Genomic DNA, 26,623 nt, shown 5'->3' with positions numbered 1-26,623 from the left:
CCTGGTTTGGTGATGCTTTCGAAGCAGCTGGTCCCGGCTGTACCCAACGATCTTCTAGCTTAGGGAGACTTCGCTTCTCCCAGAAGGCACCTGGAATATGCAAATTAGCCTCCTGAAGCTTGAATCCCTGGTTTGGTGATGCTTTCGAAGCAGCTGGTCCCGGCTGTACCCAACGATCTTCTAGCTTAGGGAGACTTCGCTTCTCCCAGAAGGCACCTGGAATATGCAAATTAGCCTCCTGAAGCTTGAATCCCTGGTTTGGTGATGCTTTCGAAGCAGCTGGTCCCGGCTGTACCCAACGATCTTCTAGCTTAGGGAGACTTCGCTTCTCCCAGAAGGCACCTGGAATATGCAAATTAGCCTCCTGAAGCTTGAATCCCTGGTTTGGTGATGCTTTCGAAGCAGCTGGTCCCGGCTGTACCCAACGATCTTCTAGCTTAGGGAGACTTCGCTTCTCCCAGAAGGCACCTGGAATATGCAAATTAGCCTCCTGAAGCTTGAATCCCTGGTTTGGTGATGCTTTCGAAGCAGCTGGTCCCGGCTGTACCCAACGATCTTCTAGCTTAGGGAGACTTCGCTTCTCCCAGAAGGCACCTGGAATATGCAAATTAGCCTCCTGAAGCTTGAATCCCTGGTTTGGTGATGCTTTCGAAGCAGCTGGTCCCGGCTGTACCCAACGATCTTCTAGCTTAGGGAGACTTCGCTTCTCCCAGAAGGCACCTGGAATATGCAAATTAGCCTCCTGAAGCTTGAATCCCTGGTTTGGTGATGCTTTCGAAGCAGCTGGTCCCGGCTGTACCCAACGATCTTCTAGCTTAGGGAGACTTCGCTTCTCCCAGAAGGCACCTGGAATATGCAAATTAGCCTCCTGAAGCTTGAATCCCTGGTTTGGTGATGCTTTCGAAGCAGCTGGTCCCGGCTGTACCCAACGATCTTCTAGCTTAGGGAGACTTCGCTTCTCCCAGAAGGCACCTGGAATATGCAAATTAGCCTCCTGAAGCTTGAATCCCTGGTTTGGTGATGCTTTCGAAGCAGCTGGTCCCGGCTGTACCCAACGATCTTCTAGCTTAGGGAGACTTCGCTTCTCCCAGAAGGCACCTGGAATATGCAAATTAGCCTCCTGAAGCTTGAATCCCTGGTTTGGTGATGCTTTCGAAGCAGCTGGTCCCGGCTGTACCCAACGATCTTCTAGCTTAGGGAGACTTCGCTTCTCCCAGAAGGCACCTGGAATATGCAAATTAGCCTCCTGAAGCTTGAATCCCTGGTTTGGTGATGCTTTCGAAGCAGCTGGTCCCGGCTGTACCCAACGATCTTCTAGCTTAGGGAGACTTCGCTTCTCCCAGAAGGCACCTGGAATATGCAAATTAGCCTCCTGAAGCTTGAATCCCTGGTTTGGTGATGCTTTCGAAGCAGCTGGTCCCGGCTGTACCCAACGATCTTCTAGCTTAGGGAGACTTCGCTTCTCCCAGAAGGCACCTGGAATATGCAAATTAGCCTCCTGAAGCTTGAATCCCTGGTTTGGTGATGCTTTCGAAGCAGCTGGTCCCGGCTGTACCCAACGATCTTCTAGCTTAGGGAGACTTCGCTTCTCCCAGAAGGCACCTGGAATATGCAAATTAGCCTCCTGAAGCTTGAATCCCTGGTTTGGTGATGCTTTCGAAGCAGCTGGTCCCGGCTGTACCCAACGATCTTCTAGCTTAGGGAGACTTCGCTTCTCCCAGAAGGCACCTGGAATATGCAAATTAGCCTCCTGAAGCTTGAATCCCTGGTTTGGTGATGCTTTCGAAGCAGCTGGTCCCGGCTGTACCCAACGATCTTCTAGCTTAGGGAGACTTCGCTTCTCCCAGAAGGCACCTGGAATATGCAAATTAGCCTCCTGAAGCTTGAATCCCTGGTTTGGTGATGCTTTCGAAGCAGCTGGTCCCGGCTGTACCCAACGATCTTCTAGCTTAGGGAGACTTCGCTTCTCCCAGAAGGCACCTGGAATATGCAAATTAGCCTCCTGAAGCTTGAATCCCTGGTTTGGTGATGCTTTCGAAGCAGCTGGTCCCGGCTGTACCCAACGATCTTCTAGCTTAGGGAGACTTCGCTTCTCCCAGAAGGCACCTGGAATATGCAAATTAGCCTCCTGAAGCTTGAATCCCTGGTTTGGTGATGCTTTCGAAGCAGCTGGTCCCGGCTGTCCCCAACGATCTTCTAGCTTAGGGAGACTTCGCTTCTCCCAGAAGGCACCTGGAATATGCAAATTAGCCTCCTGAAGCTTGAATCCCTGGTTTGGTGATGCTTTCGAAGCAGCTGGTCCCGGCTGTCCCCAACGATCTTCTAGCTTAGGGAGACTTCGCTTCTCCCAGAAGGCACCTGGAATATGCAAATTAGCCTCCTGAAGCTTGAATCCCTGGTTTGGTGATGCTTTCGAAGCAGCTGGTCCCGGCTGTCCCCAACGATCTTCTAGCTTAGGGAGACTTCGCTTCTCCCAGAAGGCACCTGGAATATGCAAATTAGCCTCCTGAAGCTTGAATCCCTGGTTTGGTGATGCTTTCGAAGCAGCTGGTCCCGGCTGTCCCCAACGATCTTCTAGCTTAGGGAGACTTCGCTTCTCCCAGAAGGCACCTGGAATATGCAAATTAGCCTCCTGAAGCTTGAATCCCTGGTTTGGTGATGCTTTCGAAGCAGCTGGTCCCGGCTGTCCCCAACGATCTTCTAGCTTAGGGAGACTTCGCTTCTCCCAGAAGGCACCTGGAATATGCAAATTAGCCTCCTGAAGCTTGAATCCCTGGTTTGGTGATGCTTTCGAAGCAGCTGGTCCCGGCTGTACCCAACGATCTTCTAGCTTAGGGAGACTTCGCTTCTCCCAGAAGGCACCTGGAATATGCAAATTAGCCTCCTGAAGCTTGAATCCCTGGTTTGGTGATGCTTTCGAAGCAGCTGGTCCCGGCTGTACCCAACGATCTTCTAGCTTAGGGAGACTTCGCTTCTCCCAGAAGGCACCTGGAATATGCAAATTAGCCTCCTGAAGCTTGAATCCCTGGTTTGGTGATGCTTTCGAAGCAGCTGGTCCCGGCTGTACCCAACGATCTTCTAGCTTAGGGAGACTTCGCTTCTCCCAGAAGGCACCTGGAATATGCAAATTAGCCTCCTGAAGCTTGAATCCCTGGTTTGGTGATGCTTTCGAAGCAGCTGGTCCCGGCTGTACCCAACGATCTTCTAGCTTAGGGAGACTTCGCTTCTCCCAGAAGGCACCTGGAATATGCAAATTAGCCTCCTGAAGCTTGAATCCCTGGTTTGGTGATGCTTTCGAAGCAGCTGGTCCCGGCTGTACCCAACGATCTTCTAGCTTAGGGAGACTTCGCTTCTCCCAGAAGGCACCTGGAATATGCAAATTAGCCTCCTGAAGCTTGAATCCCTGGTTTGGTGATGCTTTCGAAGCAGCTGGTCCCGGCTGTACCCAACGATCTTCTAGCTTAGGGAGACTTCGCTTCTCCCAGAAGGCACCTGGAATATGCAAATTAGCCTCCTGAAGCTTGAATCCCTGGTTTGGTGATGCTTTCGAAGCAGCTGGTCCCGGCTGTACCCAACGATCTTCTAGCTTAGGGAGACTTCGCTTCTCCCAGAAGGCACCTGGAATATGCAAATTAGCCTCCTGAAGCTTGAATCCCTGGTTTGGTGATGCTTTCGAAGCAGCTGGTCCCGGCTGTACCCAACGATCTTCTAGCTTAGGGAGACTTCGCTTCTCCCAGAAGGCACCTGGAATATGCAAATTAGCCTCCTGAAGCTTGAATCCCTGGTTTGGTGATGCTTTCGAAGCAGCTGGTCCCGGCTGTACCCAACGATCTTCTAGCTTAGGGAGACTTCGCTTCTCCCAGAAGGCACCTGGAATATGCAAATTAGCCTCCTGAAGCTTGAATCCCTGGTTTGGTGATGCTTTCGAAGCAGCTGGTCCCGGCTGTACCCAACGATCTTCTAGCTTAGGGAGACTTCGCTTCTCCCAGAAGGCACCTGGAATATGCAAATTAGCCTCCTGAAGCTTGAATCCCTGGTTTGGTGATGCTTTCGAAGCAGCTGGTCCCGGCTGTACCCAACGATCTTCTAGCTTAGGGAGACTTCGCTTCTCCCAGAAGGCACCTGGAATATGCAAATTAGCCTCCTGAAGCTTGAATCCCTGGTTTGGTGATGCTTTCGAAGCAGCTGGTCCCGGCTGTACCCAACGATCTTCTAGCTTAGGGAGACTTCGCTTCTCCCAGAAGGCACCTGGAATATGCAAATTAGCCTCCTGAAGCTTGAATCCCTGGTTTGGTGATGCTTTCGAAGCAGCTGGTCCCGGCTGTACCCAACGATCTTCTAGCTTAGGGAGACTTCGCTTCTCCCAGAAGGCACCTGGAATATGCAAATTAGCCTCCTGAAGCTTGAATCCCTGGTTTGGTGATGCTTTCGAAGCAGCTGGTCCCGGCTGTACCCAACGATCTTCTAGCTTAGGGAGACTTCGCTTCTCCCAGAAGGCACCTGGAATATGCAAATTAGCCTCCTGAAGCTTGAATCCCTGGTTTGGTGATGCTTTCGAAGCAGCTGGTCCCGGCTGTACCCAACGATCTTCTAGCTTAGGGAGACTTCGCTTCTCCCAGAAGGCACCTGGAATATGCAAATTAGCCTCCTGAAGCTTGAATCCCTGGTTTGGTGATGCTTTCGAAGCAGCTGGTCCCGGCTGTACCCAACGATCTTCTAGCTTAGGGAGACTTCGCTTCTCCCAGAAGGCACCTGGAATATGCAAATTAGCCTCCTGAAGCTTGAATCCCTGGTTTGGTGATGCTTTCGAAGCAGCTGGTCCCGGCTGTACCCAACGATCTTCTAGCTTAGGGAGACTTCGCTTCTCCCAGAAGGCACCTGGAATATGCAAATTAGCCTCCTGAAGCTTGAATCCCTGGTTTGGTGATGCTTTCGAAGCAGCTGGTCCCGGCTGTACCCAACGATCTTCTAGCTTAGGGAGACTTCGCTTCTCCCAGAAGGCACCTGGAATATGCAAATTAGCCTCCTGAAGCTTGAATCCCTGGTTTGGTGATGCTTTCGAAGCAGCTGGTCCCGGCTGTACCCAACGATCTTCTAGCTTAGGGAGACTTCGCTTCTCCCAGAAGGCACCTGGAATATGCAAATTAGCCTCCTGAAGCTTGAATCCCTGGTTTGGTGATGCTTTCGAAGCAGCTGGTCCCGGCTGTACCCAACGATCTTCTAGCTTAGGGAGACTTCGCTTCTCCCAGAAGGCACCTGGAATATGCAAATTAGCCTCCTGAAGCTTGAATCCCTGGTTTGGTGATGCTTTCGAAGCAGCTGGTCCCGGCTGTACCCAACGATCTTCTAGCTTAGGGAGACTTCGCTTCTCCCAGAAGGCACCTGGAATATGCAAATTAGCCTCCTGAAGCTTGAATCCCTGGTTTGGTGATGCTTTCGAAGCAGCTGGTCCCGGCTGTACCCAACGATCTTCTAGCTTAGGGAGACTTCGCTTCTCCCAGAAGGCACCTGGAATATGCAAATTAGCCTCCTGAAGCTTGAATCCCTGGTTTGGTGATGCTTTCGAAGCAGCTGGTCCCGGCTGTACCCAACGATCTTCTAGCTTAGGGAGACTTCGCTTCTCCCAGAAGGCACCTGGAATATGCAAATTAGCCTCCTGAAGCTTGAATCCCTGGTTTGGTGATGCTTTCGAAGCAGCTGGTCCCGGCTGTACCCAACGATCTTCTAGCTTAGGGAGACTTCGCTTCTCCCAGAAGGCACCTGGAATATGCAAATTAGCCTCCTGAAGCTTGAATCCCTGGTTTGGTGATGCTTTCGAAGCAGCTGGTCCCGGCTGTACCCAACGATCTTCTAGCTTAGGGAGACTTTGCTTCTCCCAGAAGGCACCTGGAATATGCAAATTAGCCTCCTGAAGCTTGAATCCCTGGTTTGGTGATGCTTTCGAAGCAGCTGGTCCCGGCTGTACCCAACGATCTTCTAGCTTAGGGAGACTTCGCTTCTCCCAGAAGGCACCTGGAATATGCAAATTAGCCTCCTGAAGCTTGAATCCCTGGTTTGGTGATGCTTTCGAAGCAGCTGGTCCCGGCTGTACCCAACGATCTTCTAGCTTAGGGAGACTTCGCTTCTCCCAGAAGGCACCTGGAATATGCAAATTAGCCTTCTGAAGCTTGAATCCCTGGTTTGGTGATGCTTTCGAAGCAGCTGGTCCCGGCTGTACCCAACGATCTTCTAGCTTAGGGAGACTTCGCTTCTCCCAGAAGGCACCTGGAATATGCAAATTAGCCTCCTGAAGCTTGAATCCCTGGTTTGGTGATGCTTTCGAAGCAGCTGGTCCCGGCTGTACCCAACGATCTTCTAGCTTAGGGAGACTTCGCTTCTCCCAGAAGGCACCTGGAATATGCAAATTAGCCTCCTGAAGCTTGAATCCCTGGTTTGGTGATGCTTTCGAAGCAGCTGGTCCCGGCTGTACCCAACGATCTTCTAGCTTAGGGAGACTTCGCTTCTCCCAGAAGGCACCTGGAATATGCAAATTAGCCTCCTGAAGCTTGAATCCCTGGTTTGGTGATGCTTTCGAAGCAGCTGGTCCCGGCTGTACCCAACTCCAGTTTGAAAAATGATTGTAAAATCTGAAATGTTGGCCTACTGAAATGTATGTTGAGAAAATGCACTCAATACTTGGTCGGGGCTCCTTTTGCATCAATTACTGCATCAAGGCGGCGTGGCATGAAGGCAATCAGCCTGTGGTACTGCTGAGGTGTTATGGAAGCCAAGGTTGCTTTGATAGCAGCCTTCAGCTTGTCTGCATTGTTGGGTCTGGTGTCTCATCTTCCTCTTGACATTGGTCAGGTGAGTTTTCTGGTCAATCAAGCACAGTGATACTGTTGTTTGTAAATCAGGTATTGGTACTTTTGGCAGTGTGGACAGGTGCCAAGTCCTGCTGGAGAATTAAATTTCCATCTCCAAAAAGCTTATCGGCAGAGGGAAGCATGAAGTGCTCTAAAATTTCCTGGCAGACCTCTGCGCTGACTTTGGTCTTGTGAAAAACACAGTGGACCTACACCAGCAGATGACATGGATCCCCAAACCATCATTCATTGTGGAAACTTAACAGTAGACCTCAATCAGCTTGGATTGTGGCCTCTCCACTCTTCCTCCAGACTCTGGGACCTTGATTTCCAAATAAAATGGAAAATTTACTTTCCTTGTGGAGTGTGTCAATGACTGCCTTCTGGACATCTGTCAAGTAAGCAGTCTTCCCTATGATTGTGGAGGCTACTGAAACAGACTAAGGGACCCTTTATTTTTTGCAGGTGTTTTTTGTTAATTATTTTAATTAACTGAGATAATGACTTTCAGGTTTTCATTGACTGTAAGCCATAATCATAAACATTGAGAGACCTAAACACTTGAAATAGATCACTGTTTGAAATGACTCTGTATAATATATGAGTTACACTTTTTTTATTGAAGAACTGAAATAATTTAACTTTTTGATGATATTCTAATTTTGTGAGAAGCACTTGTATTTCAGTAAAACTTGTGCTCCAAAAGCAGTGCACCTTCCCTTTTGTGCTAATTCGTTTGTCCACTCAGTAGATTATCATCAAATATGGGGTATTACTGCATTCTGTAGAAATTCCATAACACATTTTTGGGTGCATTTCCTCTTATTACAGCTCGTGAAAAGAAAACTTGTATGGCTAAAGCTAAATTTTGGTTGAAAGAATGTAATTTTTATTTTTTTCATTCCACTTTCAATTAATTCTTGTGAAGCATTTGAAAGGTTTGCAAATTTCCTCAATGAGGTTTTGAATAATAGGAGGTGTGCAGTTTTTAAAATGGTATCACTTTTATGGGATTTCTGACATATAAGCCCCTCAAAGTCACTTCCAAACTGAATGGGTCTATAAACAATTCGATTTTGGCAATTTGTTTGAAAAATAAAAAATTGTTGTTAACCTTTTAACTCTTCTGACATTTTAAAAAGTTAAAATGACATTTGAAAAATGATGCAAACTTAAAGTAAAGATAATGGAAATGTTATTTATTAACTATTTTCTGTGGTATGACTATAAGTTATAAAGGCGGAAAAATTCAAAGTTTGAAAATTGCTAATTTTTCAAAATTTTAGCCAAATTTCTGATATTTTCATAAATAAATGTAAATCCAATTTGACCTAAATTTACCACTATTATGAGGTGCAAAATGTCATGAAAAAAGTCCCAAGAATCAAAGGAAACATTCCAAAATTATTATCATATAAACTGATTTGTCACATTTGAAAAATTGGGTTTAATCATGAAGGTGAAAACTGATTTCAGCGGTGAGGAGTTAAAGATATGGTGATACTTTAAGGGACATTCAAAAGCTGACAATTATTGTGAATATTTAAAATATTGAATAATAAGTCAAAAAGCTGGTATGTTAATGTGACAATTGTATTCCACTTATAGTAGAGTCTCATATAATTGCATAATTGCATGTTACCTTAATTGTACGACTGTTTTGGTTAAGTAATATGTTTAACTATACAAATTAAGAAGAAATTGTACATTCTAATTTTTTTTTTCTTATTTTCAAGATTTTATTTCACGATAATGTATTTCTACTTTCCTCTACAGTACAAAGAGGCGTTATTCAGCTTCATGGTTGATGTGTCAGTTTTTCTTGGTGCCAATAAGACGCGAGCAGAATCTGATATGAAGGCATTAATTGATCTGGAAACTAAACTTGCTCAGGTAAGACTAAGTAATATTTATTTATGAGTAACATTCTTTTACATTTTTATTTCATAAATCAATAGTACACATGAAAATCAGCAACTTCATGATATATCTTACCAGAGAATTTAGCATTTTTCCTTCTGGAATGATGTTTCACTCTGAATTGATGGGTAAACTCGATATTCAATGAAGACAGATTTTCATGTTATTGAGATAAGAGATGACAATTGGTGCTTTTAAAATTCTATAGAGGTAACTAAAGGCCGACACAGACATTCTGCTGAAAATGTGCACAAATTCAGTATTAGTGTTGAGCCACCCCCCTATTGTTCGAGTTCGGTCGAATTGGGGCGTGTTCGACAAACACAAACATATACAAACACATAGAAAACACATAGAAAACATCTTAAAAGGTGTCCAAAAGCTGACAAACTGCTCAGAAGACACAACAAACACATGGAAAAGTCACAAGTACATATAGTTATGTGAAAAGAAAAGAGGTGGAGGAGTAAAAGGAGGAGGAGACCCAGATATAGGCATGTCATGCCCTTCTAAAATCAAGAAAGGCTGGAGTAAAAATCTAAAATCAGCCTAACAAACACCCAGACATTGTGACAAAAAAATAAAAAAATAAATATCTTTAGGTAGAATGGAGGGTCCATTCAGAACACTTTCCTTAGAAACCGTAGTGGTATCCCCATTGGGAGTCGTGCCAAAAAAGGAACCCAATACATTCAGACTAATCCACCATTTGTCATATCCAAGGGGCTGGTCAGTAAACGACAACATTGATGCGGAACCAAGTACAGTACTATATACTGTACCTCCTTTGACGAGGCATTCAGGCGAGTCAAAAAGTTGGGAAGGGGCACCCTAATGGCCAAAACAGACATTGAGGGGGCATTCCGGTTAATACCTGTGCCTCCGAATAGTGTCTGCATATTGAGCTGCTTCTGTGAAGGAGCATACAACATAGATCGTTGTTTGCCCATGGGGTGCTCCATATCCTGCTCAGTAATTGAGGCGTTTAGTTGCTTCCTCGAATGGGTCGTCATGGACGTTTCTAAGAGGGCACATATTATCCATTACCTCGACGACTTCTTATGCCTGGGCCCAAAAGATTCACCACAGTGTGAATACATGCGGGAGTCCACCTGTGAGAAGGAGAGAGCTGGAGGGAGAGTGGACACCACAGAGCCGAGGGGTTAGATTGAGAAAGGAAGAAGGCGGTGTAGCTTGTTTCATGGGTGGGGTACTCTGCTGAGTAGCAGAAACTGCTACTAGGCCCAACGTATTGCCTGGGCTAGATGCAGTTAAAATCAGTACTTAGATAAACAGGTGGTGTAAATTGCTTCATGGGTGGGGTACTCTGCTGAGTAGCACAAATGCAACAAGGCCCAAAAGGATTTCCTGGGCTGGATGCAGTAAAAATTAGTAATTAGATAAACAGGCGGTGTAGCTTGCTTCATGGGTGGGGTACTCTGCTGAGTAGCAGAAACTGCTTCTAGGCCCAAAAGGATTTCCCGGGCAAGATGCAGTTAAAAATTAGTAATTAGATAAACAGGCAGTGCAGCTTGCTTCATGGGTGGGGTACTCTACTGAGTAGCAGAAACTGCTACTAGGTCCAAAGTATTTCCTGGGCAAAATGCAGTTAAAAATCAGTACTTGGATAAACAGGTGGTGTAGCTTGCTTCATGGGTGGGGTACTCTGCTGAGTAGCACAAAATGCAACTAGGCCCAAAAGGATTTCCTGGGCAAGATGCAGTTAAAAATTAGTAATTAGATAAACAGGCAGTGCAGCTTGCTTCATGGGTGGGGTACTCTACTGAGTAGCAGAAACTGCTACTAGGCCCAAAGTATTGCCTGGGCTAAATGCAGTTAAAAATCAGTACTTAGATAAACAGGCGGTGTAGCTTGCTTCATGGGTGGGGTACTCTACTGAGTAGCAGAAACTGCTACTAGGCCCAAAGTATTGCCTGGGCTAAATGCAGTTAAAAATCAGTACTTAGATAAACAGGCGGTGTAGCTTGCTTCATGGGTGGGGTACTCTGCTGAGTAGCAGAAACTGCTACTAGGCCCAAAGTATTGCCTGGGTTAGATGCCGTTAAAAATAGTACTTAGGTAAACAGGCGGTGTAGCTAGCTTCATGGGTGGGCTACTCTGCTGACTAGCAGACACTGAAGCTTTAGCAGACCTCTGAATCGCAGGCCATAGTATGAGTAAACCGCTCTGCAGACTCAACCATCTGTGTTAACCCAAGCCATAGTGTATGTAGTTTCTAAAGGTTAAAAGGGGGGGAGCGACCCCACCCACCTGGAATTGACGATGCCAACGTCATGTAAAACACAGCAAGGGAACTCCTAAAAGAGTTTCCATTTTTTCCAAAAATTGGGCCACAGACATCACTTAAGTGGCATCAATTTCTCCAGTTTCTTAAAATGGTTGATGAGGTGATTTTCAAAAATCATCAAGCTTTTAGTCACTCCAGGATGATACAGAGGTAGAAAAGTTCTTGCAGATCCAGGATTTGATCATCTTGATGAACGTTAGTCTGTCTACATTTTCACTGGACAGCCGCGTACGCTTATCTGTCAGTACACCACCAGCAGCGCTGAACCCACGTTCAGAGAGAATGCTGGCTGAGGGGGTACAACAAGATCTCCAAAGCGTGAGTGGTGAGCTCAGGACATTTTTCCAGATTGGAAGCCCAAAATGAGCAAGGGTCCAGTTCAACAATCATGGTATCGATGTTAACTTGGAGATACTCCTTGTAATACTATTGTAGGAACTCAAGGATTCTGATAGCATGGGACAATGAACAGACAGAGACGGGTTTCTTTAGTGCAAATAGTGTATTTGTACAGCAATAGCACCCAAAACTGTATACTGATAACCCGCAGTGACCTGCAATGAAACAAGTCCTTGAAACATATACAGCAAATCGGCAGAGTTCTTAAGGCAGAGTCCTCAGCAAGGTGATCAAAAGGTGAGTGTGACAGGTGATGTGGTGCAGATCCAAAACACTGTCGGTGCAGAAAGAGTCAAGTTCAGGTATGAAGTAAACACAGGGAAGTCCAGAGCAAGTCCACAAGTTAATCCCAGGTGTGTCATGAACACGGGTAAGTCCAGAAACTAGTTCACAAGTTGATCCCAGATGTGGCATAAACACGAGTAAATCCAGAAACAGGTTCACATTAAAGTATTATACTGGTGTTGTTTCCAACGGCTCCCACCGGAGGAGTAAATGAAGGATTAAGTAGCAACACACAGTCCAGAAACATAGTCCAAAAACATAGTTCAAAAACACAGTTCTTACCAGGAGGAGTGAACCAAGGGTTAAGTTCCAAAGTCAACAGACTAATGATAACATGGAGAGTGTATCTTACATATGCAGAGAATGTCCAGAGCTAGAGGTAGAGGCACACTCAGAACAAGCAGCTGAGCTGAAGGGGAACAGAAGCAGAATACTCCAGCAAGGAAGCTGACACCTGAACCGGGTTTTGAACAAACGAACAGGAAGTAGGGCAGACAAAAACAGCAAACTCCATCTTAACAAAGGGCAAGATTATTCACAAGGTGATTTGGAAAACCCGGAATACTGACACTCCTGTACCATCCTCTCTAGGCGTTGGCTATGTGTCAGACTTCTTGTCTGCTGTGGCCTTGCAAAGGATGCTCAAAAAAATTCTTGAAATGATTGGAAAAAATTGCTGTTACTATCAGATACAATGTTACTGTTACGGTTTGAGTGATGACTCGACAGTCCCACTTTTGGCAAGTTAGAACTCAGAGATTCACTACGTGCACCACTGGTGTTTTGTGGAAAAGCAGACGTAAGATTCTGTAACAGTCTCTGCTGATACTCCTGCATGCGTGAATCCCTTTCTATGGCAGGAATTATTTCACCAAACTTACTTTTGTACCTGGGATCTAAGAGTGTGGCTACCCAGTAGTCAGCATTACTTCGGATTCTGACAATCCGAGGGTCATGTTGCAGGTAGTGCACCAAGAAGGCACTCATGTGTCTTGTGCATCCAGGAGGACCAAGTCCTTGTTGTCTTGGTGGCGGCAAGGTGAGAATCATGCTTCCTTCCTCTACCCTCTCCCCCCAAACTCACACAACAGCAATTTGATCAAGGTCTACCTCATCTGATGAGTCTTCCATGCCAAGCGCCAGTTCGTCCTTCACTTCTTTCTCGGCTCCTGCACCTTCCTCAACAGTTTGGCTCCTACCATGCACCCTCAGCAATCCCTCTCCCCTACCCTCCAATGCCAGACTCCTTGGTGCTGCCGACCGTCTGGACCTTGGAGATATTATCTCTTCCGCATATGACTCCTCCTGTTTCTCTTCTTCCTCCTCCTCTTGTCCCACCACCGCATACTGTTTAAGGTGTGCTCCAGCATGTAAATGACCGGAATAGTCATGCTGATAATGGCATTGTCAGCACTAAACATCTTCGTCGCTATTTCAAAACTGTGCAGAAGGGTGCATAGGTCCCTGATGTGAGACCACTCCTGCAGCATGATTTGCCCCACCTCTGCATCTCGTTGGCCCAGGTTATACATCATAACGTATTGCACCAGGGCTCGTCGGTGCTGCCACAGTCGCTGCAACATGTGCAGAGTTGAATTCCATCGTGTGGGCACATCGCATTTCAGCCGATGGACAACCAGGTTCAAAACGTGAGCCATACTAGGCATGTGTGTGACATTGCGCCGGTGAAGGGCCGCACCCAGGTTTGCAGCATTGTTGCAAACAATTCCCTAACTGCAGGTTCGGTGGAGACAACCATTGATGGAACTCGGTCTCCAGAGCTGACCACAACTCCTCAGCTGTGTGACTCACATTTCCCAGACATTTCAATGTAAACACCGCCTGTTGCTGTTAAACCCTGGTGACAGCATAGTAAAGAGGTGTGCAGGATTCCTTCTGCACAGTTAGAACGTGGGTGGCATTACCTGACAGGCTTTGGGTGCAGATTGAGGACCAAGAGGAGGTTGAGGAGGCAGAAGCAGTGGAGGAACTTCTAGATACAGAGGATAGACGAGCAACTCGTGGGGACAGCAAGACTTGGACAACAGCCCCTTCTCCTGATGTCACCATAGTTACCCAGTGCCCAGTCACTGACATGTAACGCCCCTGTCCATGTCTACTCATCCAAGTGTCTGTGGTGAAATGCACCCTGTCACACACAGAGTTTCTCAAGGAAGCGGTGATGTGTGCGACATGCTGGTGTAGCGCAGGCACAGCTTTCTTTGAGAAGTAGTGGCAACTGGGCATCGGGTACTGGGGCACTGCGACGGACATAAGGTCTCGAAAATCCTCTGTGTTGTCCAGGTGGTAAGGCAGCATTTCTGTAGCCAACAGCTTGCAGATGGTGAAATTCAACCTCCTAGCTTTGTGATGGCAAGGAGGAAATAGTCTTTTACTTGTCCACATCTGAGGGAACGAGGGCTGGCTGCTGTGCTTAGACGGGGTTGAGTAGGGTGTCCCCGGCAAACTGCTGGTCTGTGAGGAAGGTGCAGGCGGAGATATTATGTTGCCTTGATCAAAATGTGGTGGTCTCAATGTCGGAGAGCGCTCAACACCAGCAGGTGTTTCCACTTGCAAATTTAGCAACAACCTGCCAATCACACTGGCTGTTGTGGGCAAAAAGATGGAAGGTCTGCATCCAAAACCATGTGCCACTGCTGTCCCCACAGTCACAGAGGATGAAGAAGCCGCGGATGCTCTTGATGGGGCAAACGGTGGTTGGCCTGGCCCACTTGGCTGCATTGTAGCACAGTGAGCTTCCCACTGCAACTTATGCCTCATATCCATGTGACGGTTCATGCATGAAGTACTCAAACTATTCATTTTTTGGCCTCTACTGAGATTTTGGTGACAAAACTTACAGACAACATGAGTTGGGTCATCCTTTGCGATCTCAAAAAATGCCCAGGCTATGTAAGGCTTAGAGCCCATGTGACCTGAAGAGCCACAACGACTTGTGGTCAGAGGCACAGTTGTGGTTGAGGTTGCAGTTGTTGACGTGCTTCCAGTACTCCGTCTCTGTCCAGGAAGGCGCAACCTAACCTCGTCGTCAGACTCGTCGCTAGCATCCCCCTCCACCTCCTCTGCTGACCTCATGGACTGGCGGACAGTGGGTTGACAGTAAGTGGGGTCTCCAACCTTGTCATGATCACCCTCTGTGTTCTCACACCCGTCATCCTCATAGCCAACCTCTTCCTGCCCTGACTGAAAAGTCACGTTTTCGTTCCAATCAGGTATCTCAGTCTCATCATCATCTTCCTCATTGTCTCCACCAACAGGAGTTACAGTTTGGGAATGAGGGTCTACATTATGCTCAGAACCTTCTTCATCTGGGCCTGGATCTGACTCACAAAGATTCTGGGCATCAGTGCAGATCATTTCCTCATCTGGATTCACAGAAGCTCTGGAGCAGACCTCTGATTCCCAGGCTATAGTATGAGTAAACAGCTCTGCAGACTCAACCATCTGTGTTACCCCATTCTCAGACGGGTGGCTGGAGACTTGGGAGCTGTGAGGAAGCAAGTGCGATTAGGGTGACACCTCTGAGGACTGGAGTATTTGTGATGTTGAAGTTGAGGTGGAGGAGAGCCCACTTGAACGAGCACTTGATATCCGTTCATGCACCTGCTGATTTTTTGTGCCTCATCTGGAATTTGTAGCGATGCTCGTAGCGATGGTTGTAAGAAAGGGATCATATCAGATTGTCCACGAAAAGAAGTAGACATCTTACTTTGGCTGGTTTTCTTCTGCAGATGTTACTGTTGCTTTACCACCTACCCCACGGACACAACCTTTTTTTCCCTTTCCAACTCGCCTACTCCCCTTTCCACCAGCAGCAGGCCTTTTGCCACTCATTTTGGTGCTTTACTAATTGGCAACTCTGTAGTTGTTGGCACAAAAAACGATGAATGGAAACCGAGCAGAGCTGAGTGGCCAAACTGGGGTACTAGGCCCAAAACGATTTACTGGGTTAGATGCAGTGAAAATTTAGATACACAGGCAGTGTAGTTAGCTTCACAGGCCGGCTATTCAGCTAACGTGCAGACACTGCTCCTAGGCCCAAAACGATTTACTGGGTTAGATGCAGTAAAAATTTAGATACACAGGCGGTGTAGTTAGCTTCACAGGCGGGCTACTCCGCTGACGTGCAGACACTGCTCCTAGGCCCAAGACGATTTACTTGGTTAGATGCAGTGAAAATTTAGATACACAGGCGGTGTAGTTAGCTTCACAGGCCGGCTACTCAGCTAACGTGCAGACACTGCTCCTAGGCCCAAAACGATTTACTGGGTTAGATGCAGTAAAAATTTAGATACACACACAGGCGGTGTAGCTTCACAGGCGGGCTACTCCGCTAACGTGCAGACACTGCTCCTAGGCCCAAAACGATTTACTGGGTTAGATGCAGTGAAAATTTAGATACACAGGCAGTGTAGTGAGCTTCACAGGCCGGCTACTCAACTAACGTGCAGACACTGCTCCTAGGCCCAAAACAATTTACTGGGTTAGATGCAGTAAAAATTTAGATACACACACAGGCGGTGTAGCTTCACAGGCGGGCTACTCCGCTGACGTGCAGACACTGCTACTAAGCCCAAAACGATTTACTGGGTTAGATGCAGTAAAAATTTAGATACACAGGCGGTGTAGTTAGCTTCACAGGTGGTCTACTCCGCTGACGTGCAGACACTGATCCTAGGCCCAAAACGATTTACTGGGTTAGATGCAGTAAAAATTTAGATACACAGGTGGTGTAGCTTCATAGGCGGGCTACTCTGCTGACGTGCAGACACTGCTACTAAGCCCAAAAGATTTACTGGGTTAGATGCAGTAAAAATTTAGATACACAGGCGGTGTAGCTAGCTTCACATGTGGGCTACTCAGATGACTACCAGACAATGCTACTAGCCCAAAGGGATTGGCTGAGCTAGATTACACCAAATGCTGTGACAAGCACTTGCACAGCACTGGCACAGACCTGCCTGGCAAAAAGTGCTATGAACTGCTGTAACCTACCCTGAAAAGAGCTGATTTTACAACTAGTCCCGACTCCCTAAACCTACCTCTCTCTAACAGAAAATTTGCTCGCAAAAGCCACTCTTAGACTGTGTAGTGCCCACAGCAGCAGCGGTGCCGTCTAACACTAATCTGCAGCAGTGAGGAAATGGTGGCGATGGGGAAAATGGCTGGTTCTTATAGGGCAAGGACATGTGACATACACTGCCAATAACACATGCCCTTGCTTGTGTGCATCACATGCACATTGCTGTGTGTGTGCGCACTGCTGATAGGTTGAGAGACTGTACCGCCCCACTGTAAATGCGGGAAAGAAAAAAAAATGGAGATTGGCATTATTTCAGCACAGATCTATCCCCGCCCCCCCGCCCACGATACACTGAAACAGTCTATTAACATTGATAAACAGTTTAAATGTGAAAATCAAGTTAAGCTTTTGGTGAACGAACAGTTATCGAATGGAAACTCGAACAGCCGCATTTTAAGCAAACTGCTCGAGTTCGACGAACGACTCGAACACCGCCCAAAACAGCTTGAATTTGAAATAGGCGAACAGTTCGACTCGAACACCGCTCATCTCTATTCAGTATATTACAAAAAATGTACCAAAGCACTAACAGGCAGGTAATTGCAACCTGGTAACACGACCAGGCAACATAATAGATACGGGAGGGGGATGAAACCACTAGATAGTGCAAAGAAAACCCCCACCAGACAAAAGAACCAACTCCATAAGAATTGTGAGCAAGGAGTACGCAAGGAGCATAAAGGTAGTCAGAAAAAAATAACAATGCTTTATTAAATTACATATATATCGATACAACATGCAAATAGTAAGAATATGATAATATCAAAAATTACAGTGCTCAAGGATGGTTAAAACAATACATAAGTGGGCAACCCCCGGTGTGCACCGCCTATGGGGCCAGTGTATAAGCGAATGTTAAAGTGTACTGCTAAAGGTGCATATGTGTAAATACACCAGTACCTCAACAGTGCCCAGTGGCATGAGAAAAAAGGGATTTACATAGCAGCACTTACCAATGCGAGGCACCAGGACAGGGCACACCGGGCGGAATCCACCTACGCAACCCCCGTAGGTGGATTCCGCCCGGTGTGCCCTGTCCTGTCCAGTACACTTTAACCATTCGCTTATACACTGGCCCCATAGGCGGTGCACACCGGGGGTTGCCCACTTATGTATTGTTTTAACCATCCTTGAGCACTGTAATTTTTGATATTATCATATTCTTACTATTTGCATGTTGTATCGATATATATGTAATTTAATAAAGCATTGTTATTTTTTTTTGACTACCTTTATGCTCCTTGCGTACTCCTTGCTCACAGGTAATTGCAACTTACCTGCCTGTTGTGCTCAGCGCCTTTCTTCCCCAACACAGTGCGGTCACAGACCGCTCCTGCCGGGGATTCAGCTGCCTCCTCTGGAAACACCATATGGGCAGCAATGATTCAGGTCTATCTATCTATCTATCTATCTATCTATCTATCTATCTATCTATCTATCTATCTAGTTATCTATCTATTTAATAATAATAATAATAATAATCTATAATAATAATCTATTTATCCATCTATGTTAGTACATTTATTCATAATTAGTCAAAGGGATCTGTCAGCAGATTTGTGCTATGTAAACTAAGAGTCCCATAATGTAGGAACAGAGACCCTGATTGCAGTGATGTGTCACTTACTGGGTCATGTTTTGCTGTTTCAATACAATCAGTGTTTTTTTTAGCAAAAGATTATAACAGGGAGACAACTGTCCTTGTGCATCCTAGTCCAACTACATACCCACTACTGATAAGTAGCTCTCTTTCAATATACAATGTACAGAAAGCTGTGCTGAGGGCAGCGTTATCTACAACTCAACAACTGAGCTTTGTTAGACTGCTGCAGAGAAACTTGTGACTGTATCTTAACTGCTGCACCCAATTAACTAAGTGATGCATTGTTGGAATCAGGGTCTCTGTTACTATGTCATGCTGATGTCAGGTTACATAGTAAACACCAGCTGATAGATTCCCTTTCAGACAGTTGGATCCAAGAAAAGCTCTGCTTATCTTAAAGCTAGGGCAAGGATTTTAGGGGCTTAGAACTAAAAATAATGGCGTCCCCTCATTAGCAAAAATACACCAGGTAGATCAGTGGAACAACACATCAGTTCTGCTTGAATGGATTTCACATTTTCCTACAAACACTTTCTGATCCATGTGTTCCTTAGCCAGGTGTTTAAAAATGTTAAAAGCAAGCCCAGTCATTAATCCAGATTCAACAAGTGAATATTATCAAGCTTCTGAAAGTTCTGACCTGTAGCCTGCAATGGTGAGGAGCCAGAAATGTGCAGGATGCCTTATCATATGTGGAGAACATAAATATTAGATCATTGTCTTTCTGATAAAAATTTATGGAGGCAATCCAACTTTTCCCTTGTATCGGCTATTGGTAGAATTGTGATTTCGCTTTTTGTCTATCACGCTGGGTGATTTGTTGAACCTGGAGTTACATTTTGCTACTGGTAGCTGCTTTCTTGGCTAGCATACTCATACTTACTGTACATGTCTTGCTGCTGGCACCCAGGCAAACCCATACAAACTATCTACAGATGTTGGATTGAGTTGTCTCATTTTTCTATTCCTAACCGCTTTGCTAGCCATCGTTATTCCATCATTCGCCATCTTACTAAATTGTAATTGTCATAATGCACATTACGATTGTTAATCTATTTATAAATAATAATAATTGTTCTCCAATACCCCGGCTAAACTCTTCCATATTTCATTAACTGGGTTTAAAAGTCATTAAGACACAGTCTGGAAGATGCTGATTCAATGTGAAAAGCTATTCTGCTGAGGACACTGGAAAAAGACATTACTTAGAGGTCATTCCGTAAAAATGGATTGGGCTAAGTGTATCTCCTCCGTCACAGGAATTAAATCATACATTATATGCCTGTAAGTGCGTTCTTATGTTCTGCTTATGGTTGTAAAAGTAATTCCCAATTACCCTGAGCTTTCATGCTTCAGGAGAAAATCGTGTTGAAGTCACAGCTCCACATATAATTTGTTAAGATAAGAGAAAATGATGCATTTCCAAATGTAATAACGCATTCTAAAATCAAAATAATCACCCTGCCATCCTATTATGCATATTCTACCTTTGCAGGATTGTAAATAGGATGTTCTGGGCGGAGGTGATAACCTGGCCCAGTTCATCTATGATAACATAGTGTCTGTCCATCCTTTCCTAATTGTTCATTATGTTGTTTATTTGGGATTTAATTCCCAGCCATGCCAACGTATGACCACATAGACATACATGTTTGTGGAGTTTACTGCCTGGGCATTACACTTTCTGAAAATCAGATACATGACCAGGTCATTGGTGATAAAGTTATTTGAACATTTAGCAGCGTAGGTTTGATCACGAAGCAAGGCAACTTGATGGATGAATACTCTGTAAGAAGATTGATCTTGAGCAAGCCTAGATAGGTCCACCAGGGTCTTCTCCAAAAATTATTGTGATAATATCAAGCTATCATGTTGTTGGTGTTCCTCTTAGACTTGTTCCTTCTATTCTTTCCACCATTATGTCCTTCTCCAGTGATTCTCTCTTTGTATGATGCGTCCAAAGTAGGAAAGTCATAGCTTGGTGATCCTTGCTTCGAGTGACATGTCTGGCTTGATTTGTTCCAAATTTGATGCATTTTTTCTTCTTGCCATCCATGGTATTGATAACATCTTCTCCAGCACCACATTTTGAAGGCATTGATTCTTCTAATGTCTTGTTTCTTTATCGTCCAGGTTTTGGCCATAAAGTTACAGATCCTTTATCAAGTGACCACAAACAATTATGTTGTTACAGATCAACTACTCCAACAGTGTCTCTGCTATTAATTACATGGCTTGTGGTTGACCTGAGTTATGAAATGTGCTGCAAATAAAATGTGGACTAGATTAGTAAACTTTTTAAAGTTGTAATTTAAAGGATTGTTCAGAAATGAAGAACACATGACTGCAGCAGCCACATGATGTACTAGTAGCATCATGGCTCCACGCTGAGTAGTACTAGTCACGTTCTGCCTTCTTGTACACACAAAAATGAGAGGACAAGACGGAGCAGTTCTATTTTTTGTTTTAACTCTGTTTTTAATTTCTTTTTTGAAACGGTTTAAAAAACAGCAGAAATAAAATAAATAAATACATTTACTTATTTAATAAAAAGATAAAAAGAAAAAAAATCTTTGGTAAAACAGAAATGTTGAAGCTGACTACCCAATCTTTAACCCCTTTCTGCCATTGGACGTACTATTCCGTCCATGTGGGGTGGGCCCTACTTCCCAAGGACGGAATAGCACGTCCAGCGCGATCGGCCGCGCTCACGGGGGGAGCGTGGCCGATCGCGGCCGGGTGTCAGCTGCTTATCGCAGCTGACATCCGGCACTATGTGCCAGGAGCGGTCATGGACCGCCCCTGGCACATTAACCCCCGGCACACCGCGATCAAACATGATCGCGATGTGCCGGCGGTGCAGGGAAGCATCGAGCAGGGAAGGGGCTCCCTGTGGGCTTCCCTGAGACCCCCGCAGCAACGCGATGTGATCGCGTTGCTGCGAGGGTCTCCTACCTTCCTCCCTGCAGCAAGGCCTGGATCCAATATGGCCGCGGCATCCGGGTCCTGCAGGGAGGGAGGAGGCTTACCAAGTGCCTGCTCAGAGCAGGCACTTGGTAACGCTGCAGCGCTCTTTGACAGATCAGTGATCTGACAGAGTGCTGTGCAAACTGTCAGATCACCGATCTGTATTGTCCCCCCCTGGGACAAAGTAAAAAAGTTTAAAAAAATTTTTCCAAGTGTGTAAAATTTTTTTTTAAAAAAAACCTAAATAATGAAAAAAATATATATATATTATTCCCATAAATACATTTCTTTATCAAAATAAAAAAAACAATAAAAGTACACATATTTAGTATCGCCGCATCCGTAACGACCCGACCTATAAAACTGTCCCACTAGTTAACCCCTTCAGTAAACACCGTTAGAAAAAAAAAAAAAAAAAAAAACTAGGCAAAAAACAACGCTTTATTATCATACCGCTGAACAAAAAGTGGAATAAAACGCAATCAAAAAGACGGATATAAATAACCATGGTACCGCTGAAAGCGTCATCTTGTCCCTCAAAAAACGAGCTGCCATACAGCAACATCAGCAAAAAAATAAAAAAGTTATAGTCCTCAGAATAAAGCCATGCAAAAATAATTATTTTTTCAATAAAATAGTTTTTATCGTATAAAAGCGCCAAAACATAAAAAAATTATATAAATGAGGTGTCGCTGTAATCGTACTGACCCAAAGAATAAAACTGCTTTATCAATTTTACCAAACGCGGAACGGTATAAACGCCTCCCCCAAAAGAAATTCATGAATAGCTGGTTTTTGGTCATTCTGCCTCACAAAAATCAGAATAAAAAGCGAACAAAAAATGTCACGTGTCCGAAAATGTTACCAATAAAAACGTCAACTTGTCCCACAAAAAACAAGACTTCACATGACTCTGTGGACTCAAATATGCAAAAATTAAAGCTCTCAAAATGTGGTAACGCAAAAAATATTTTTTGCAATAAAAAGCGTCTTTCAGTGTGTGACGGCTGCCAATCATAAAAACCCACTAGAAAACCCGCTATAAAAGTAAATCAAACCCCCCTTCATCACCCCCTTAGTTAGGGAAAAATTAAAAAATTTAAAAAATGTATTTATTTCCATTTTCCCATTAGGGTTAGGGCTAGGGTTAGGGCTAGGGTTAGAGTTAGGGCTAGGGATAGGGCTAGGGTTAGGGTTAGGGTTAGGGCTAGGGTTAGGGTTAGAGTTAGGGTTAGGGTTAGGGCTAGGGTTAGGGCTAGGGTTAGGGTTAGGGCTAGGGTTAGGGTTAGGGCTAGGGCTAGGGTTAGGGCTAGGGTTAGGGTTGGGGCTAGGGTTAGGGTTAGGGCTAGGGTTAAGGCTACAGTTAGGGTTAAGGCTACAGTTAGGGTTTGGGCTAAAGTTAGGGTTAGGGTTTGGATTACATTTGCGGTGGGGAATAGGGTTGGGATTAGGATTAGGGGTGTGTCTGGGTTAGAGGTGTGGTTAGGGTTACTGTTGGGATTAGGGTTAGGGATGTGTTTGGATTAGGGTTTCAGTTATAATTGTGGGGTTTCCACTGTTTAGGCACATCAGGGGCTCTCCAAACGCGACATGGCGTCCGATCTCAATTCCAGCCAATTCTGCGTTGAAAAAGTAAAACAGTGCTCCTTCCCTTCCGAGCTCTCCCGTGTGCCCAAACAGGAGTTTACCCCAACATATGGGGTATCAGCGTACTCAGGACAAATTGGACAACAACTTTTGGGGTCCAATTTCTCCTGTTACCCTTGGGAAAATACAAAACTGGGGGCTAAAAAATAATTTTTGTGGGAAAAAAAAAGATTTTTTATTTTCACGGCTCTGCGTTATAAACTGTAGTGAAACACTTGGGGGCTCAAAGTTCTCACAACACATCTAGATAAGTTCCATGGGGGGTCTAGTTTCCAATATGGGGTCACTAGTGTGGGTTTCTACTGTTTAGGTACATTAGGGGCTCTGCAAACACAATGTGACGCCTGCAGACCATTCCATCTAAGTCTGTATTCCAAATAGCGCTCCTTCCCTTCCGAGCCCTCCCATGCGCCCAAACGCTGGTTCCCCCCACATATAGGGTATCAGCGCACTCAGGACAAATTGCACAACAACTTTTGGGGTCCAATTTCTCCTGTTACCCTCAGGAAAATACAAAACTGGGGGCTAAAAAATAATTTTTGTGGGAAAAAATTTTTGTTTTATTTTTACGGCTCTGCATTATAAACTTCTGTGAAGCTCTTTGTGGGTCAAAGTGCTCACCACACATCTAGATAAGTTCCTTAGGGGGTCTACTTTTCAAAATGGTGTCACTTGTGGGGGGTTTCAATGTTTAGGCACATCAGTGGCTCTCCAAACGCAACATGGCGTCCCATCTCAATTCCAGTCAATTTTGCATTGAAAAGTCAAATGGCGCTCCTTCCCTTCCGAGCTCTGCCATGCGCCCAAACTGTGGTTAACCCCACATATGGGGTATCGGCGTACTCATGACAAATTGTACAACAACGTTTGGGGTCCATTTTCTCCTGTAACCCTTGGTAAAATAAAACAAATAAACGCAGGTAATATCAAAGAAATTTTACCACTATCATGAAGTACAATATGTCACGAGAAAACAATGTCAGAATCACCAGGATCCGTTGAAGCGTTCCAGAGTTATAAACTCATAAAGGGACAGTGGTCAGAATTGTAAAAATTGGCCCGGTCCATAACGTGCAAACCACCCTTGGGGGTAAAGGGGTTAATCACAAGAAGCCAGAATATACCTGTTATCACCCAGTGCAGCGCCAAATGCTGGTAACCGAACATCAGGCTGCAGCAATGACGTCCATTTGTATTCAAAGACCAGAACATCTGCCCTGCAATAGTGGGAAATGAAAATGTGAACATTCTTTCTGTTTTTGTTTTTCAACACTTGCTGCTGTTTCAATTTTTTCTTTTTTTAAAGAGAGACTATTATCCCCAAAACTGAAATTAAGTCACTTATGCATTTGCAGATACAAATCCAGAATCAAGAAGTGTATACGAAATATGGTAAAAATAAGAGTTTATGAATGATCAAATGTCAATTGTTGAACCCAGCAGAGCTTATATAATATAAGTATAGACAAATGTAATAGAAATAATACATAGATCAATAATACTTTTCATGTAAAGTTCCAAGTTACATTGCACATTTTTTCTTTTCTAATTTTTATATAAGTGTGGGAAAATAAATATGCAGAATGAAAAATGATTAGTGCTGTAAACATTAATATGATTTCTGTGACACAAATGGCTTATGCAATTGTTTCCACAGGTATTCAAAATTAATAGTCAATCAAGTATAGTGTACATACAGTAAAGCAATCCAATGTTGTATGGATAGGTGGAACGAAAACCAAGAAGATTACCTGCATGAACACGAATGGAGATGTGAATGCTGGCTGTGTCCCTCACCCCGATGCGCGTTTCCCTTGTCTTTTTCCAGGATGTGTCTGAATATACACTATACTTGATTGACTTATATCACTAAGCACTATGCACTTTGAAATTGAACTATTTTTCCATGAAAGATACCATATCAGATGCTATATTATTACCTAATCTGTCACTGTCACGCAAATCTCTGGCTTTGGTGTACTTAAATATAGTTGCATTAGGGTTATTATTTATTTGGAATACCTGTGGGAACAATGCATAAGCCATTTGTGTTGCAGAAATCATATTAATGTTTACAGCACTAAGCACTTTTCTTTAAATTGCTGCATATTTATTTTCCCACACTTATCCAAAAATTAGGAAAGAAAAAATATGCCATGTATACTTATAACTTTACATGAAAAGTATTATTGATCTATGTATTGTATCAATTATATTTTTCTATACTTATAATATATAAGCGATTCTGTGTTCTCCTGTTGACATGAGGCACTTTTTATTTTATTTTGTGATAATTAATAAACAGTTATTTTTACTGTCTTTCATATATACTTCTTGCTTATGAATTCCTTTCCAGAGCTTGTATTTGCTACTGTATGTTATGTGAAGTGTGACCTTTCAGTATAAGGTCTTTTGGGCTGATATGTTGGCTAACTTATGCATTTGCGTAGGATACTTAGTCCCTTTGGAACGCTCCCTGAATTGATTCCCAAGCTCTACACGCACTGCAGGAGCCGAGAGCACACAGTGTCTGAGCGGTTGTGCTCTCATCCAACTCTCCTTTCTGCAGTGGCTACTCACGGCACACAGTAATGGTAAACTTATAAATGTCCAAATAAATAATTAACAACTGGCACTTCACATTACATAATCACCATATTCGGACTTACATTAAGAATGGCCAAACGAAGAGATCCAGAATCAAGTTAAAATATCAAATACTTTACTAATAAAGAAGCTAGTTGCGACACGTGCGTTGGGGTCAGGAGGGACACTGTGGTCGGTACAAGGCAAGTATTCTCCTGAACTCTGCTTCTGGTAATATATGTTATTTACCCTTTACTGCATACTTAGGTAGCTTCTATTGAGCCAGATAGCATGGATATAGATGAGTCGCCCGCCAGGGCCATTGGGTACTCGGTACCGGGTCCGGTGTTCACAGGGGGATGTCATGGTGGCGACCCAGTCCATGGCCCTGGGTGCCCATGTAAAAGGGGAACGTCTTTAAAGGGAACCTGTCACCCCCAAAATCGATAGTGAGGTAAGCTCACCGTCATCAGGGGCTTATTTACAGCATTCTGTAATGCTGTAGATAAGCTGCCGATGTTACCTGAAAGAGGAGAAAAAGAGGTTAGATTATACTCACCCAGGGGCGGTCCCGCTGCGGTCTAGTCAAATGGGTGTCTCTGGTCCTCTCCAGTGCTTTCCATCTTCATTCCATGACATCCTCTTCTGGTCTTCACGCCGCGGTTCTGGCGTACTTTGTCTGCCCTGTTGAGGGCAGAGAAAAGTACTGCAGTGCGCAGGCGCTGGAAAGGTCAGAGAGGCCCGGTGCTTGCGCACTGCAGTAATTTGCTCTGCCCTCAACAGGGCAGACAAAGTATGCCTGCGCCAGAGCCGCAGTGTGAAGACCAGAAGAGGATATCATGGAATGAAGATGAGAGGCGCCGGAGCGGACCTGAGACACCCATTTGACCGGACCGCAGCGGGACCGCCTCTGGGTGAGTATAATCTAGCCTCTTTTTCTCCTCTTTCCGCTTACATCG

The 26,623-nt window shown here is 44.8% G+C and overlaps 1 protein-coding gene across 1 annotated transcript in view; it reads left to right on the top strand.

Annotated features, from left to right (window-relative positions):
* The window catches only part of PHEX (phosphate regulating endopeptidase X-linked), a 467,693-nt gene that overhangs the window by 216,385 nt on the left and 224,685 nt on the right, over positions 1-26,623 (top strand). The window contains exon 7 of the mRNA XM_069761473.1: positions 8,622-8,738. Within this exon, the coding sequence (XP_069617574.1) occupies positions 8,622-8,738 (117 nt within the window). The remainder of the gene's footprint in view (positions 1-8,621; positions 8,739-26,623) is intronic.

This window comes from Ranitomeya imitator, chromosome 3 (assembly GCF_032444005.1).
Source record: "Ranitomeya imitator isolate aRanImi1 chromosome 3, aRanImi1.pri, whole genome shotgun sequence".
Lineage (NCBI taxonomy): Eukaryota > Metazoa > Chordata > Amphibia > Anura > Dendrobatidae > Ranitomeya > Ranitomeya imitator.
Note: the sequence above shows the minus strand (reverse complement) of the source record. Positions and strands in the feature narration are given on the sequence as shown.